At 34.2% G+C, this 15,892-nt stretch overlaps 2 protein-coding genes across 2 annotated transcripts; both read left to right on the forward strand.

Annotated features, from left to right (window-relative positions):
* The first annotated feature begins 314 nt into the window (after positions 1–314).
* Positions 315–2,284, forward strand: LOC126733113 (peroxidase 72-like). Its single transcript, XM_050436299.1, has 4 exons — positions 315–638; positions 836–1,027; positions 1,131–1,296; positions 1,631–2,284. The coding sequence occupies exons 1-4, from the start codon at positions 414–416 to the stop codon at positions 2,041–2,043; spliced, it is 996 nt and encodes a 331-aa protein (XP_050292256.1). The 5' UTR covers positions 315–413; the 3' UTR covers positions 2,044–2,284.
* A 7,116-nt stretch (positions 2,285–9,400) lies between these two features.
* LOC126733114 (peroxidase 72-like) lies at positions 9,401–12,698 on the forward strand. Its single transcript, XM_050436300.1, has 4 exons — positions 9,401–9,728; positions 9,909–10,100; positions 10,204–10,369; positions 12,049–12,698. The coding sequence occupies exons 1-4, from the start codon at positions 9,504–9,506 to the stop codon at positions 12,459–12,461; spliced, it is 996 nt and encodes a 331-aa protein (XP_050292257.1). The 5' UTR covers positions 9,401–9,503; the 3' UTR covers positions 12,462–12,698.
* Positions 12,699–15,892: the final 3,194 nt, after the last annotated feature.

A 15,892-nucleotide genomic window follows, 5' to 3' on the forward strand; every position in this document is an offset into this window, starting at 1 on the left:
ATAAAAAAATAAAACTTTTGTATGTCGTGAGTCAACCAATTAAAACTTTAGTATGTCATAAAATTGGATGTAATTCTAGATTTATTGCTATGATAATTCAAAAGGTTGCTTCACTGTAATAAGCTAAGAGCTTCTAGTAATAAGCCAAAGTATGCAAAGCTACCTACTCTGGCGTCCAGGCGGTCCAGCGATTCTTTTCTTACCTAGTTAGTACCAACTCCAACTTTTTTATTCCCTTCCCTAAATATTTTTTCTCTCTTCTTAAGACTTCGTCTAATATTGTCTACAAAGTTTTCCCTATAAATACTCAAAAGCCATCCACCTCTCATCATATCAAGTTTTGAAATTCTCTGCAAGTGTTTTATAGAAGTCTTGGTCTAGAACCTTGTCTAAGACAAAAAAAAGAGACAATAATGTCTCAGCTCACTAGTTTTCTCTTGGTTCTTTCTCTTTGTGCTTTTGCTCCTCTTTGCTTCTCTAGCAAGACCAAAGATGGTTGCCTTTACCCACAGTTTTATGACCACTCTTGCCCAAAAGCTCAAGAGATTGTAAGGTCCGTACTGGCCAAGGCTGTGGCCAAAGAAGCCCGTATGGCGGCTTCAATTCTCAGGCTCCATTTCCATGATTGTTTTGTCCAGGTCTTGCTACTAGCTTGCTATAACTTGTCACTTCAATGACTAGCTCTCATTAACTTCATAAATTCAATTCAATCATATTGCAACATGCTAATTACAAGGACTATATATTATTACCCGTGCTTGTAAATTTCATAAGCAGAACTCTATTATGTATCACGATGGCTTAGTGTGGTTGACACAAGTTGTCTATATTGCAGGGCTGTGATGCTTCAGTACTGTTAGACAGCAGTGGAACCATAGTCAGTGAGAAGAGGTCAAATCCTAACAGGAATTCAGCTCGAGGTTTTGAAGTCCTTGATGAGATTAAATCTGCACTGGAGAAAGAGTGTCCTCGTACAGTATCTTGTGCTGACCTTTTGGCCATAGCTGCAAGAGATGCCACTGTTCTGGTAAGTATTACTAACATTTTTAGTGCATTGTATTAATCGGACACAACCAAATTACTCTTACATGGCCATTACTCAATTCTGATCATGTTTTGGATGCACACAGAGAGGTGGGCCCAGCTGGGAGGTACTATTAGGCAGAAGAGACTCCAGAAGTGCAAGCTTGAGTGGTTCTAACAACAATATTCCTGCTCCAAACAACACATTCCAGACCATCCTCACTAAGTTCAAGCGACAAGGGCTTGATATTGTTGATCTTGTTGCCCTATCTGGTAAAGACTCTAATGCACTTGCTTATGCCATACAGCTAGGGTCCTTTAACTTTAAGACAGGCTCTCTTTTTTGTCATCAAATGAGATTGCTCTAAACATTGATTGGACAAAATTAGAACAATAATGTTACCGACACGATATTTTTCATAATCAACTGAGGTACGAAGTTGACAAATTATTTTTTACTTTAATATACGTCTACTACATACTACTTTATTGTGTACCATTTTTATTTGTAAAGAGAATAGCGAAAGACATACTAAGTACTAAAACTCGTACATTCTCCAATATCATAATCTGAATGTTTGTGTGTGAACTTAATTTTGTTATGCAGGGAGCCATACAATTGGAAATTCCCGGTGCACCAGCTTCAGGCAAAGACTGTACAACCAGTCAGGAAATGGACAGCCCGACTACACACTTGATCAATCATATGCGGCCCAATTGAAAACCCGATGCCCAAGATCCGGTGGTGATCAGAACCTGTTTTTCTTGGACTATGTCAGCCCAACGAAGTTTGATAACTACTACTACAAGAACATATTGGCTTCAAAGGGCCTTCTGAACTCTGATCAAGTTCTTTTAACCAAGAATGAAGGATCAAGGGAATTGGTAAAGCAATACGCAGAGAACAGCCAACTTTTCTTTAAACAATTCCCCAAGTCCATGGTTAAGATGGGAAATATTTCTCCATTGACAGGTTCAAGGGGAGAGATTAGAAAGATCTGCAGGAGAGTTAACTCTTGATAGTACTACATAACTGCAGTTTCATTGATTCTCATGAAAAGAAAAATTGCATTTCCATTTCGTTGTTCTGTTTCCTCTGTTTTCTACGAAAATGTATGTGTAGCTTGATGTAACCACTATTTTCTGGACAACATACAGTTGTGCAGTTTAATTGCTGCTTTCGTTATGTGGATTTATGGAAGTTTAATTGTATTTTGTTTTAAATAAAAGTTGAAGCTACTGGGATCCTTCTTGACATCAAGTTTTTCTTGTTACATTTAAAAGGCACCAATTATGATTAGTTTATTTGGTCCATAAAATATGTGTCAAGGATTAGTTTATTTCGAACGTCATCAATTTAGTGTCACGGAGCAAAAGTTGATGAAAATATAGATTTTTTTATTAAATGTCGCTTGACTGTTCATTAAAGTAGCTGGACTGCATTGGAATTTTCTTCTTAACAAATGCGCTAATCGGACCCTTTCAAAAATTAGTTCATGGTTAACAATTCCTTGTCACCACTTGTCAAAAATGGTGTCTTTCATGAATTTTTCTAGATAAGTAATGTTACACGCTGACAATTCTTGCAATATTTTATCAATAACAACGGCCGACTTGCAACCTCCACAGTTGGTGAAATTTTGTTGTGAGCTAGACTTATTGCTTTTAGAATGATATCAACTTGGCCAGAACCACTCTACACCAATCCAGATATCTTATTCTTATCACCACGGTTGGCTAAAACTTCTCCTGAAGTTATTATCTCCACTAGCTGTACCATGGAAAATGGTGCTTCCCCTGCACCGTCACCACTAGCTATACCTATTAGGGCCTAACGTTAATTGGCCCACCTCTCTCCAAAATCTTGATTTTTATTTTTTTATTTTTATTTTTTGGGAATAAAAAGGGAGGTGGAGGCGGCAAGTGTTACTCACCTCTTGGATATGATCATACGGCACCTCCATTAGAGAATATTAGATTGAGTCATGATTATTGTGGTCGGGGTGACCATAGAGCTCATCCTAGCCCCACGAGGAAGCTAGTAAATTAGGAGTTTACTGCAAGAGGCAACCCCACTCCCCTCTAGGGTTCGAACGTGGGACCTCAATACAGTGATCACACACCTTGACCACCAGTTCACCCTTCTCGGTGGTCCAAAATCTTAGCTTTTATTTGCCATGAACACAACATTTTTATAATGCTTTTACAGCAAATTATGAATGATAAATTGTTACTAATTTTAATTTGAACTCACAATTTAAATTACTTTTTTACTCACTAATAACAACTAATAATAACTTACTACTTAAGATTTATTATGAAAGTGTTGTGAACATGTTGTGCATATAATATTTCTTCTTTCACATTTTAATTCAAACAATATCACAAATCAACCAAAATAACCGTATATTAACCTAAACAACTACGAACCACAAATCATTGTAATCCAAAAAAAATTTAACAAAGACTTATTAATAAAATAATATAAAATAATTGACAACCAATCATCAACCTATATTTCTTGTTTATACTTTTGACCCACTAACTCGGTCATTGTCTAACACTAAATGAAACTCAACGAAACTGAATGGATGAAAACTCAATGAAGCTCAACAACCCTGAATTCCCAATTTATTGGGTGGCAGTTATATCTATTTTCAAAGTAATTGAGAAATGGTCCTTGGATCTTTTTACTTCACTTCAGAGCAGTGTAAGCCAGCAATCCAATCGATGCGACATTTTGTTTTTTTGGATAAAAAGTCAAGAATAGAAGAAGTGCATGATTTAAATTTTGATGCTTACGGACCTACCTTTCCAGCCATGTTATGGTTAGCTCTGCTAGCCTTGGCTTTCATGTAGAGTGATTTTACAAATGACAAGCTTGAGACTTAAGAGAGAATTGGAACCCTATATGGGAGTTGCCCACCAATCCCATACTAAAGGGGTTGGATGTGCCACTTGGCCCATGGGCCATTGACTCCAGTAATGGTGCCGAATATCAACTAGAAAGCGAAATCACATTTCTGATATCTAAGTTTCTATTTTTTTTTTTTTTTTTTTTTTTTTTTTTTTTTTTTTTTTTGAGAAACAAACTAACTGCTAAACATACATATACACCCTTAATTACACTTTCTTTAATTACACTTTCTTACCAAGTTCAAACACTAATTTCTTTAAACATTTAGTAGAGGGTATTTCTATCAAAAGATTAAATATGCTTCAAAAAATGAAAAAAAAAAAAAAACTATATGATTATTTGTGCTGTGGTTCCACACATTTATTGATATTAATATAACAGCTTGATCAATGAATATTCAAGAGAAAATATTAGTGTCTGTTTGGGAATATCTTATTTAACTTCTTAATGAAAACATTTTGTTGAAAATGTGCTAAAATATACTTGTACTTTGAAAAAGTGAATTTTAAATTTTGATGCTAATACACCTACCTTTCAAGCCATTTTGTGGTTAGCTCTGCTAGCCTTGGATTTCATGTAGAATGATTTTACAAATTACAAGGTTGAGACTTGAGAGAATTTTGGAATGCTATACTTGCCCACCATCCCATACTAATGGGGTTGGATGTGCCACTTTGATGTAGAACAGACAACACAGGCCTTCCTGGAGCAGCAAGTAAGGGCGTCAAAAGTCACGATGCAATATGATTAGGGGGATGCCAGTAGAGGCCATCGAGGCGATGATCTTAGAATTGCATGAAATTTGGCGGGTTGAAGGGAAATAACATTCTGATCCAGACTCGAGATGCTTGCCTCGAGCGTTGCCCAAATTTAGGCAAATTCCTTTGTTAAGGCTTCAAAAACAGTGTTTTTGCTATTTCTAGTAATATTTGTTTTTCCTTAATAGTTTTTTGTTTAAAAGTTAGAAAACGTCCCATCTGTTTTGGGATATCTCTTAGAGATAATATTTCAATTCCCTCAATTATCTGAATTTTGCTTCTCAAAAAAAAAAAAAAAAAAAAATTTGAATTTTGCTATTTTTGGCAAAAGTTACTATTTTGCCACCTAATTACGTGATTAGCGCAAATTAGGGTTTTTGAGCATTTTCTTAGCCGCCATAGGGTTCTTTATACTATTTAAATATATTGTAGCCTTTAGGGCAGTTCAATTTTTCATATTAAAAAAAAATATAGACTTTTTCAATTTATCTCTGGTAGATTCCATAACCTTATCACCTTGTGGATTTGAGGTTTTCATTCAGAAATTAATGTGTTTGGTTTTTTATTTTTATTTTTTATTTATTTTTAATATTCAGAAAACAACATGTTTATTTTCTTGTAGCTTCCGCGACATCAAGCTTAGCCCATTGGCTCCAATATATAAATATTTTATTAGAGTAACTTTGAAGTTGTCTCTAGTGGAAAACTTTGAAAGTGCCAAATATGATATATCAACCAAAAAGCGGAATCACACTACAGATAGTTAAGGGTATGTTTGGTAATTGTTTTTTCCCTTTATTTTCTGTTTCCAAAAACAATTTTCTATTTTTGAGACTAAAAAACTTATTTGGCAACCTAAAATAGACAGAAAACAAAAACTGTTCTCAAAACTCAATTTGTGAAGGAAACTGAAAATATGCAAAAAACAGTTTTTAATTTCTAATTTTCAGTCATTGAAAACACGCAGTTAATTTAATGAATCTGTCTCATTTAATGAGTTAGTGGAAGAGTTTAAATCCTAGTAACAACATATTTTAGTATTTTCTATTTTTTTCTTCAAAAAACTATTTTTTTTTTTTAATTTCAACTAACCAAACATGTTTTTGATTTCAAAAATACAAGAAAATTGTTTTTTCTTTAGAGCCTGATTGGTAGGAGGATTTTTGTTTTTGTTTTCAAAACAGTATAAAAACAATTTTAAAAAAATTGAACTTGAAACTAGTTTTCAAATAATAATTTTTATATTTTACGTGTTTGGCTCCCACTTTTAAGAATAATTTTCAAAATACTAAAAAAAAAAAAAAAGTTTGGGAGACCATTTCTATTTTTGAGATTTAAAAAATACAGTATATATTTACGAAAAGTAACGTGTAGAATCTATAGATTACTTTTTTTTTTTTTTGTGTGTGGATAATGATAAAGGAATAGAGCTCATCATGTTTTATTTTATTTGTAATGATAAGTTTCAAATTTGAAATGTGAGAATTATTTTTATGATAAAAATAAACTCCTAAATTTAAGAGATAAAAGAGTTTAGACAAATATGTGGGATCCATTGTTTTCAATTTATTTACAACTATGTCATTAAAAACATTTTATGTATCCTAAAAACACCTCTTAAGCCATTTTCAAAATCCTATTTTAAATCAGGAGAATAGAATACAGTTTTTTGAAAATTTTATTTAGAAAATATTAGCCAAATAATAAATTCAAGTGTGTGACCCACCATTTTATGGATTGCAAAACAAAATACTATATTTAAATACTCTTACCAAACAGCCCCTTATATTCCCCAAAACAAGTTTTTGAAAATAAAAAATAAAAACTATTACCAAACATAAATTGAGTCTCTAATTTCTTTAAACGTAAATATGCTTCATATTTAAAAAAAAAAAAAAAAAAACTATATGACTATTTGTGCTGTGGTTCCACACTTCTTTTGATATTAATAAAACAACCTGATCAATGAATCTTCTAGCCGACAAGAACATTAGTTGCCCCAAAATTGTTAATAAAATAGTATAACTAAAGAAATTTAGAAAATATGAGAGAGAGAGAGAGAGAGAGAGAGAGGGAGAGAGAGAGAGCATCTTATTTTGGCCTTAGTAACAGAGACTGTTGCAGTAATCCTATCAAATTATCAATATCTTTAGGGTCATAATATTTTTCTTCACTATTAACATGATATATTGCTTGAATCACAATATATCATACCAACAATTTTGAAAGGTGTTATATCCCTAATATTAGTTTAATCATATTAGCCTCAGCATTTGCTACAGCCACCTTATCCTGGGTCAAGCTGATCTAAATTTTTAATCAAGTGTCCTCAGTCAAACTGATCAAAATTTTTAAGCAAGTGTCCCAAGTCAAAATTGAACTTGTCTTATATCAAACAGACTTATTTCTTCAAGTGCCACCAACTCAGTGTCATAGCTTCCAACTCTTCCTCTGTCTCCTTGTTGACCTGTACAATTTTATCATTGGCCTCCTTCAACGTAAAAGGTTACCTTATGACCTGCTTCCTCAAACATCGCAACCTATGATTGAGCCAGTCAACTTCCATGCTCACTATCCATAAAATATAAATACTGACATCATTGCGTAAATGCTTAATATAGATGGTTAATAAAGAACTTAATTTTACACTCATCCATCCTAGTGAGACTTTTCTTTTTCAACTGTGAATAGCTCTTAGAATTGAGCAAAAACAAATATAACAAAATACATATAGAGAGAGTTTGAGCAAAATTGTGGCTAAATGGGCTAAAGCTGGTTCTCATGCAAATCAATCTAACAGAAGGAATTTCACATTGCAATTATTTAAGTCTTTAATTTCTTTAAACATTGAACATAAGGAATTTCTAACTGAAGATTAAATATGCTTCAAAAAAAGGAAATAAAAGAAAGAAAAGTTATATGATTATTTGTGTCGTGGTTCTACACTTCTACTGATATAAAACAACTTGATCAATGAATCTTCAACACAAGAGCAGTAGTTGCTCCAAAGATGTTGATACAAAAGTATAACTAAAGCAATTGAGAGAGAGATCCACCGAAGACCGCCGGAAAAAGCATCTTACATTTGCCTTGGCAACAGAGACTGTTGCATTAATCCTATCAATATCATTCGGAGCATAATATTTTTCAAGTGGGCTAACATAATTTGTTATTGGAATCACAATATGTCATATTAGCAATTATTAACGATGTTATGTCCCTAACATTACTTTAATCATATTAGCCTCGGTATTGGATTATTTGAATTCAAGTGTGAAATTAAATATTTATAAGATAAAATAACAACACTTTTGCAACGTTTTTCTTTATCATTTCTCAATTCACAAATCTAAAAAGCTCTTTATCAATTTAGTTATCAACTGAGCTTAATAGTTTCAAATCATTTTATAACTTTAGTCTCTTAGGGCCTGTTTGGTAAAAAATTTCTAGTAACACTATTTGTATTTTTTAGAAATACGTGTGGGTAAAAAAGTATGTGAAAATAAGTGTAATGTTGTTTAAACATTGAAAACTGTTGTTTAAACAACGATAACAAACAAACCCTTAATAACAATACAACGGACACATACAATTTCACAATATGTTGAAGTAGTGGATGGTTAGTAGTAGATTTATGTATAAAATAGTGGGGAAAAGTGTCGATCACATAGAATCAACCAATTAACACTTTTCACCCTCATAAAAAAAAAAAAAAACCAATTAAAACTTTTGTATGGCATGAAATTGGATGTAATTCTAGATTTATTGCAATGATTATTCAAAAGGTTGCTTCACTGTAATTAGCTAAGAGCTTCTAGTAAGCATGTGTTTGGATAAGAATGAAAAATTAAAATTATTTTACTATTCAGCTTATTTTTACTACTATTCATGGACTTCACTGTACTTTTTGATACTATTCATGCGTACTATTGTACTATTTCAACTAACTTTTACCTTTATCTATAGTACTTTCAGCAATAAATTAATTTTTAGTTTCAGCAAAATAAGCGGTATCTAAACAGATCCTAATAAGCCAAAGTATGTAAAACTACCTACTCTGGCGTCCAGGCGGTCCAGCGTTTCTTTTTTTACCTAGTTAAGGGTCTGTTTGGATACCGCTTATTACTGAAAACTGAAAACTGAAAACATTGTAACAAAATAATTTTTAAACGTGTGAATAGTGCCGTGAGACCTAGGGTCTGTTTGGATAGAACTTCTTTTGTTGAAACTGAAAACTGAAAACTGAAAACACTGTAGCGAAATAATTTTTAAATGTGTGAATAGTGTTGTGAGACCCATTTTTAATGAAAAAGTTGATAAAAAGAGTTTGTGGGACTCGTGAACAGTGCACAAGTGCACTGTTCACAGAGGACACGGTCAATAGTTGCGGCTGGGGAGAATAATAAAAAAAAAAAAAAAAAAAAAAAACGTAGAAAGAGGAAATGTAGACGCGAAACGCCCTATCCAAACTGCACCCTAGTTTAAAAAAAAAATTGCTGAAATTCGTATTTACGGGTCCCGTGAACAATATACAAGACCCACACAAAAAAATGCAGCTGCATGGATAGTGCGCAAAATGTGCTCTCCAAAGTCACACTTAGTACCAACTCCAACCTTTTTGTTCCCTTCCCTATTTTTTTTTTTCTCTCTTCTTAAGACTTCGTCTAATATTGTGTACAAAGTTTTCCCTATAAATACTAAAAAGCCATCCACCTCTCATCATATCAAGTTTTGAAATTTCTCTGCAAGTGTTTTATAGAAGTCTTGGTCTAGAACCTTGTGTGAGACAAAAAAGAGAGACAATAATGTCTCAGCTCACTAGTTTTCTCTTGGTTCTTTCTCTTTGTGCTTTTTCTCCTCTTTGCTTCTCTAGCAAGACCATAGGTGGTTACCTTTACCCACAGTTTTATGACCACTCTTGCCCAAAAGCTCAAGAGATTGTAAGGTCCGTACTGGCGAAGGCTGTGGCCAAAGAAGCCCGTATGGCAGCTTCAATTCTCAGGCTCCATTTCCATGATTGTTTTGTCCAGGTCTTGCTACTAGCTTGCTATAACTTGTCACTTCAATGACTAGCTCTCATTAACTTTATAAATTCAATTCAATCATATTGCAACATGCTAATTACTAGGACTATATATTATTACCCGTGCTTGTAAATTTCATAAGCAGAACTCTATTAGTGTGGTTGACACAAGTTGTCTATATTGCAGGGCTGTGATGCTTCATTACTGTTAGACAGCAGTGGCAGCATAGTCAGTGAGAAGGGGTCAAATCCTAACAGGAATTCAGTTCGAGGTTTTGAAGTCCTCGATGAGATCAAATCTGCACTGGAGAAAGAGTGCCCTTGTACAGTATCTTGTGCTGACCTTTTGGCCATAGCTGCAAGAGAATCCACTGTTCTGGTAAGTATTACTAACATTTTTACTACATTGTATTAATTGGGCACGACCAAATTATTCTTACATGGGCAATACTCAATTCTGATCATGTTTTGGATGCACACAGAGAGGTGGGCCTAGCTGGGAGGTACCATTAGGCAGAAGAGACTCCAGAAGTGCAAGCTTGAGTGGTTCTAACAACAATATTCCTGCTCCAAACAACACATTCCAGACCATCCTCACTAAGTTCAAGCGACAAGGGCTTGATATTGTTGATCTTGTTGCCCTATCTGGTAAAGACTCTAATGCACTTGCTTGTGCCACACAGATAGGGTCCTTTAGGAGCAGATATATGGTGTTCCTGGCATATATGCCGGGTCACTCACACACTAGCGGGTCCCGCATACTGTGGGGCCAGTCTATGTGTGAGAGACTCGGCATATATGCTGGATATAACATATAATTTTACATCCTTTAGAGCATTAGTAGTAGTGAAAATAAATAGTTATATAGTTATTTTAACTTCACCAAAACACAAAAATGCATGATACAATAGTGGAACATAACTAAAATTTTTTAACTTCTTGCTACAGTACACAGCTATCTATGGCTGTACATTCCATCAAGAAGCTAAAAAAAAAAAAAAAAAAATTATTAAACTTCTCTCTCTTCTCTTATTAAAATAATATTTTTTCTTTTTCTTTCTTTCTTTCTCTCCGGCATCCCTCATCTCCTCTCTTCTTCGCCGGCCAACTTGCCGGTGGTGGTGCTTATAAAATCCAAATAAAACCCACCGAATCAGAAACCCAGCCACCAGAAAAACACTGGATCGGACCACTGCCACCGAAGCAAAGCTGATCCACCAAACCCACATCACAAAACACCACAAAACACAAAACACAAACCTACAGAGATAGAGTAGAGAGAAGATCGAAGCAACGCCGGCCCAAATTCCAAACAACCACCACAAAACACAAACCCACATCACAAATCACAAACCCATGGCAAATTGGTTAGAGTAGAGAGAAAGATCACAAACCCATGGCACAACCCACAAACCTGCGTCGATGAGGAAGGCGAGAGCCTCTGATGGTTTGTTGATCGAGTTGTGGTAGTGGGTTGCCGATTGGTTTGCAATTTTGGGTTGTTGGGTTTTTTCTTGATGGGTTTGGTAACAGTGGTGGGGGTTTGGGTTGTGATCATAGTGGCTGGGCTATGAGTTTAGTGGGTTTCAGTGAGTTGATCTTGCGATGATGGGTTGTGATCATGGTGGCTGGGCAGTGGATATCTGAGTTGAGAAGAAAGAGTGAAAGTTTGATGGTTCATCTTGGTTTAGAGAGAGAGAAAGAGACACAGAGGAAGAGTAGAGAAAGAGAGAATAAAAAATGATAAAGAAAAAATAAAGAAGAGATATTTAATTGAAGTGCTAATTTTCTCAACAAAAAAAAAAAAATTGAAGTGGTAAAAAAATATCATTGTAGTGGTGGGGGCGGCGGTGGCGGCAGAAGAGTTGGTGGTGGCAGCGGCAGCGGTAGCGGTTGCGGTGGTTGTGATTGTTGTTTATTATAATGGATATATTATTTTATTATAGTGGATATATTATTTTATTATGAAGTTTATATTATTTTATTGTGTTGAAAGTTAAAATAGATTCACTGCTGCTGGATATTTTGTAAAGTGAATAGTTAAAATAGATAAAATAACTTTTTATGGTACCAAATAGCTAAATTTTAAGACACTCTCTTTTGTGCCATCAAATGAGATTGCTTTAAACATTGATTGGACAAAATTAGAACAATAATGTTACCGACATGATATTTTTCATAAACTACTAAGGTACCAAGATGACAAATTATTATTGACTTTAATATTTGTCTACTACATACTACTTTATTGGGTACTACTTCAAACTCACACATTCTCCAATATTATAACCTTAATGTTTTTGTGTGAACTTTATTTTGTCATGCAGGGAGCCATACAATTGGAAATGCCCGGTGCACCAGCTTCAGGCAAAGACTGTACAACCAGTCAGGAAATGGACAGCCTGACTACACACTTGATCAATCTTATGCGGCCCAATTGAAAACCCAATGCCCAAAATCTGGTGGTGATCAGAACCTGTTTTTCTTGGACTATGTCAGCCCAACAAAGTTTGATAACTACTACTACAAGAACATATTGGCTTCAAAGGGCCTTCTGAACTCTGATCAAGTTCTTTTAACCAAGAATGAAGGATCAAGGGAATTGGTAAAGCAATACGCAGAGAACAGCGAACTTTTCTTTGAGCAATTCGCCAAGTCCATGGTTAAGATGGGAAATATTTCTCCATTGACAGGTTCAAGGGGAGAGATTAGGAAGAACTGTAGGAAAGTTAACTCTTGATAGTACTACATAACTGCAGTTTCATTGATTCTCATGAAAAAAAAAAAATTGCATTTTCATTTCGTTATTCTGTTTCCTCTGTTTTCTACGAAAATGTATGTGTAGCTTGATGTAGCCACTATTTTCTGGACAACATACAGTTGTGCAGTTTAATTGCTGCTTTCGTTATGTGGATTTATGGAAGTTTAATTGTATTTTATTTTAAATAAAAGTTGAAGCTACTGGGATCCTTCTTGACAGGGGCGGAGCCAAGGGGGGGCGAGGGGGGTCAAGTGCCCCCCCTGACTCCTCTTTAAAAAGTTAGTACTGGCATGTAGAAGTCAGTAGAACTCCATCTTAAATGCTTTGCTAGTTTGCCTGTTCTGATTTAAGAAAAAAAAAGCAGAAAACAGTCTCTAAAATAGCTTTGATGCCGAATAGAAAGGATAACAGTTTCACAGCATTGAGAGATTTACGGTACTATTTAACCAACTACATCACTTTTGTTTAAAACATAAACTTTTATCATTTTCATTTAAAAAAAAAAAAAAAAAACTTTATCATTTCCCAGATTTTAACGTGTCACTATTCACGAAATTTTGATTGTTTATCCTCATTTTTATTTTTTATTTTTTAATTTCATTGAATTTCAATTGGTGGTGGGGGTTTTATATTTTATGCAATATATATATATATATATATATATTAAAGCCTAACTAATTAATGTCCTTGTACCGTACTCAAATTCAAACTCTGGGTCTAGGTTTCTACTATAAAGTATAAACCCAATTTAAATACTTTGAAGAATTAATATAAAGCAAAAAGACAGAATTCTATATATTTTTTTAAAGTAATCAAGACAATATACGTATATTGTATACAACTTTAAATGTATTAACACTTTTACATTGATTATTTTTTCAATTTACTACAAGGAACTAAATTAGATATCTAAATTTATGTATTTAGATTAATATATCTTGCTTTGATTGTTACTAACTACTGTATAAATTAGTTATTTTTGTTTTGATATAAAATATATATTTGTAGTTAATTGAAATTATGGAGAATACATAGTATAATAATAAATCTTGCCCCCCCTGAATTGAAATTCTGGCTCCGCCACTGCTTCTTGACATCAAGTTTTTCTTGTTACATTTAAAAGGCACCAATTATGATTATGATGTAAGAGCCAACTTTATTTTAGGGACTGCAAAATTTGGTCCTTAAAATATGTGTCAAGGATTATTTTATTTCGAACTTTATCAATTTAAATGTCGCGGAGCAAAAGTTGATAAAAATATTGATTTTTTTATTAAATGTCACTTGACTGTTCATTAAAGTAGCTGGACTGCATTGGAATTTTTTTCTTAACTAGTGCGCTAATCGGACCCTTTCAAACATTAGTTCAAGGTTAACAATTCCTTGTCACCACTTGTCAAAAATGGTGTCTTTCATGAATTTTTCTAGATAAGTAATGTTACACGCTGACAATTCTTGCAATATTTTATCAATAACGGCCGACTTGCAACCTCCACAGTAGGTGAAATTTTGTTGTGAGCTAGACTTATTGCTTTTAGAATGATATCAACTTGGCCAGAACCACTCTACACCAATCCAGATATCTTATTCTTATCACCACGGTTGGCTAAAACTTCTCCTGAAGTTATTATCTCCACTAGCTGTACCATGGAAAATGGTGCTTCCCCTGCACCGTCACCACTAGCTATACCTATTAGGGCCTAACCTTAATTGGCCCACCTCTCTCCAGAATCTATGGTTTATTTTATTTTATTTTATTTTTTATTTTTTTTGGGAATAAAAAGGGAGGTGGAGGCGGCCAGTGTGACTCACTCCTTGGGCGTGACTATATGGGCACCTCCGCTAGAGAATGTTGGATTAACTCATGGTTACTGTGGTTGGGGTGACCATAGAGCTTACCTTAGCCCCACGAGAGAGACAGTAAATCAGGAGTTAGTTGCAAGAGGCAACCCCACTCCCCATTAGGGTTTGAACGTGAGACCTCAAAACAGCGATCACACACCTTGACTACTAGGCCACCCCTCTCGGTGGTCTAAAATCTTAGCTTTTATTTGCTATGAGCACAACATTTTTATAAAGCTTTTACAACAAATTATGAGGGGTAAATTGTTACTAATTTTAATTTGAACTCACCATTTAAATTACTTTTTTAATCACTAATAATAGTTAGTAACAACTTACTACTTAAGATTTATTATGAAAGTGTTGTAAACATGTTGTGCATATAACATTTCTTCTTTCACATATTAATTCAAACAATATCACAAATCAGCCAAAATAACCGTATATTAACCTAAACAACTACAAACCACAAATCATTCTAATCCAAAAAATTTAACAAAGACTTATTAGAAAAATAAAATAAAATAATTGACAACCAATCATCAACCTATATTTCTTGTGTATACTTTTGACCCACTAACTCGGTCATTGTCTAACACTAAATGAAACTCAACGAAATTGAACTGTTGAAAACTCAATGAGGCTCAACAACCCTGAATTCCCAATTTATTGGGCGGCAGCCATGTTATGGTTAGCTCTGCCAGCCTTGGCTTTCATGTAGAGTGATTTTACAAATGACAAGAGAGAATTGGAACCCTATATGGGAGTTGCCCACCAATCCCATACTAAAGGGGTTGGATGTGCCACTTGGCCCATGGGCCATTTTTTTTTTTTTTTTTTATAAGAAACAAACTAACTGCTAAATAAACATACACACCTTTAACTACACTTTCTTACCAAGTTCAAACACTAATTTCTTTAAACATTTAGCAGAGGGTATTTCTATCAAAAGATTGAATATGCTTCAAAAAATGAAAAAAAAAAAAAAACTATATGATTATTTGTGCAGTGGTTCCACACTTTTACTGATATTAATATAATAGCTTGATCAATGAATATTCAAGAGAAAAATATTAGTGTTTGTTTGGGAATATCTTATTTAACTTCTTAATGAAAACATTTTGCTGAAAATGTGCTATAGTATACTTTTTTTTTTTTTTTTGAGAAACATGTGCTATAATATACTTGTATTTTAAAAAAGTGAATTTTAAATTTTGATGCTGACAGACCTACCTTTCATGCCATTTTATGGTTAGCTCAGCCAGCCTTGGATTTCATGTAGAGTGATTTTACAAATTACAAGGTTGAGACTTGAGAGAATTTTGGAACTCTATTCTTGCCCACCATCCCATACTAATAGGGTTGGATGTGCCGCTTTGATGTAGAACAGACAGCATAGGCCTTCCTAGAACAGCAAGTAAGGGTGCTAAAAGTCATGATGCAATAAGATTAGGGGAATGCTAGTAGAGGCCATTGGGGCGACGATGTTAGAATTGCATGAAATTTGGCAGATTGAAGGAAAATAACATTCTGATCTAGACTTGAGATGCTTGCCTCGAGTGTCGCCC

This window comes from Quercus robur, chromosome 6 (assembly GCF_932294415.1).
Source record: "Quercus robur chromosome 6, dhQueRobu3.1, whole genome shotgun sequence".
Taxonomy (NCBI): Eukaryota; Viridiplantae; Streptophyta; class Magnoliopsida; order Fagales; family Fagaceae; genus Quercus; species Quercus robur.

What these genes read in the sequence shown, in the direction of transcription:
- LOC126733113 (XM_050436299.1), top strand. Translation starts at nt 414, where the DNA reads ATGTCTCAGCTCACTAGTTTTCTCTTGGTTCTTTCTCTTTGTGCTTTT. An exon ending in TCCATGATTGTTTTGTCCAG is followed by an intron (nt 639 to 835) that starts GTCTTGCTACTA and finishes TCTATATTGCAG; the next exon opens with GGCTGTGATGCTTCAGTACT. An exon ending in CAAGAGATGCCACTGTTCTG is followed by an intron (nt 1,028 to 1,130) that starts GTAAGTATTACT and finishes GGATGCACACAG; the next exon opens with AGAGGTGGGCCCAGCTGGGA.
- LOC126733114 (XM_050436300.1), top strand. Translation starts at nt 9,504, where the DNA reads ATGTCTCAGCTCACTAGTTTTCTCTTGGTTCTTTCTCTTTGTGCTTTT. An exon ending in TCCATGATTGTTTTGTCCAG is followed by an intron (nt 9,729 to 9,908) that starts GTCTTGCTACTA and finishes TCTATATTGCAG; the next exon opens with GGCTGTGATGCTTCATTACT. An exon ending in TGATCTTGTTGCCCTATCTG is followed by an intron (nt 10,370 to 12,048) that starts GTAAAGACTCTA and finishes TTTGTCATGCAG; the next exon opens with GGAGCCATACAATTGGAAAT.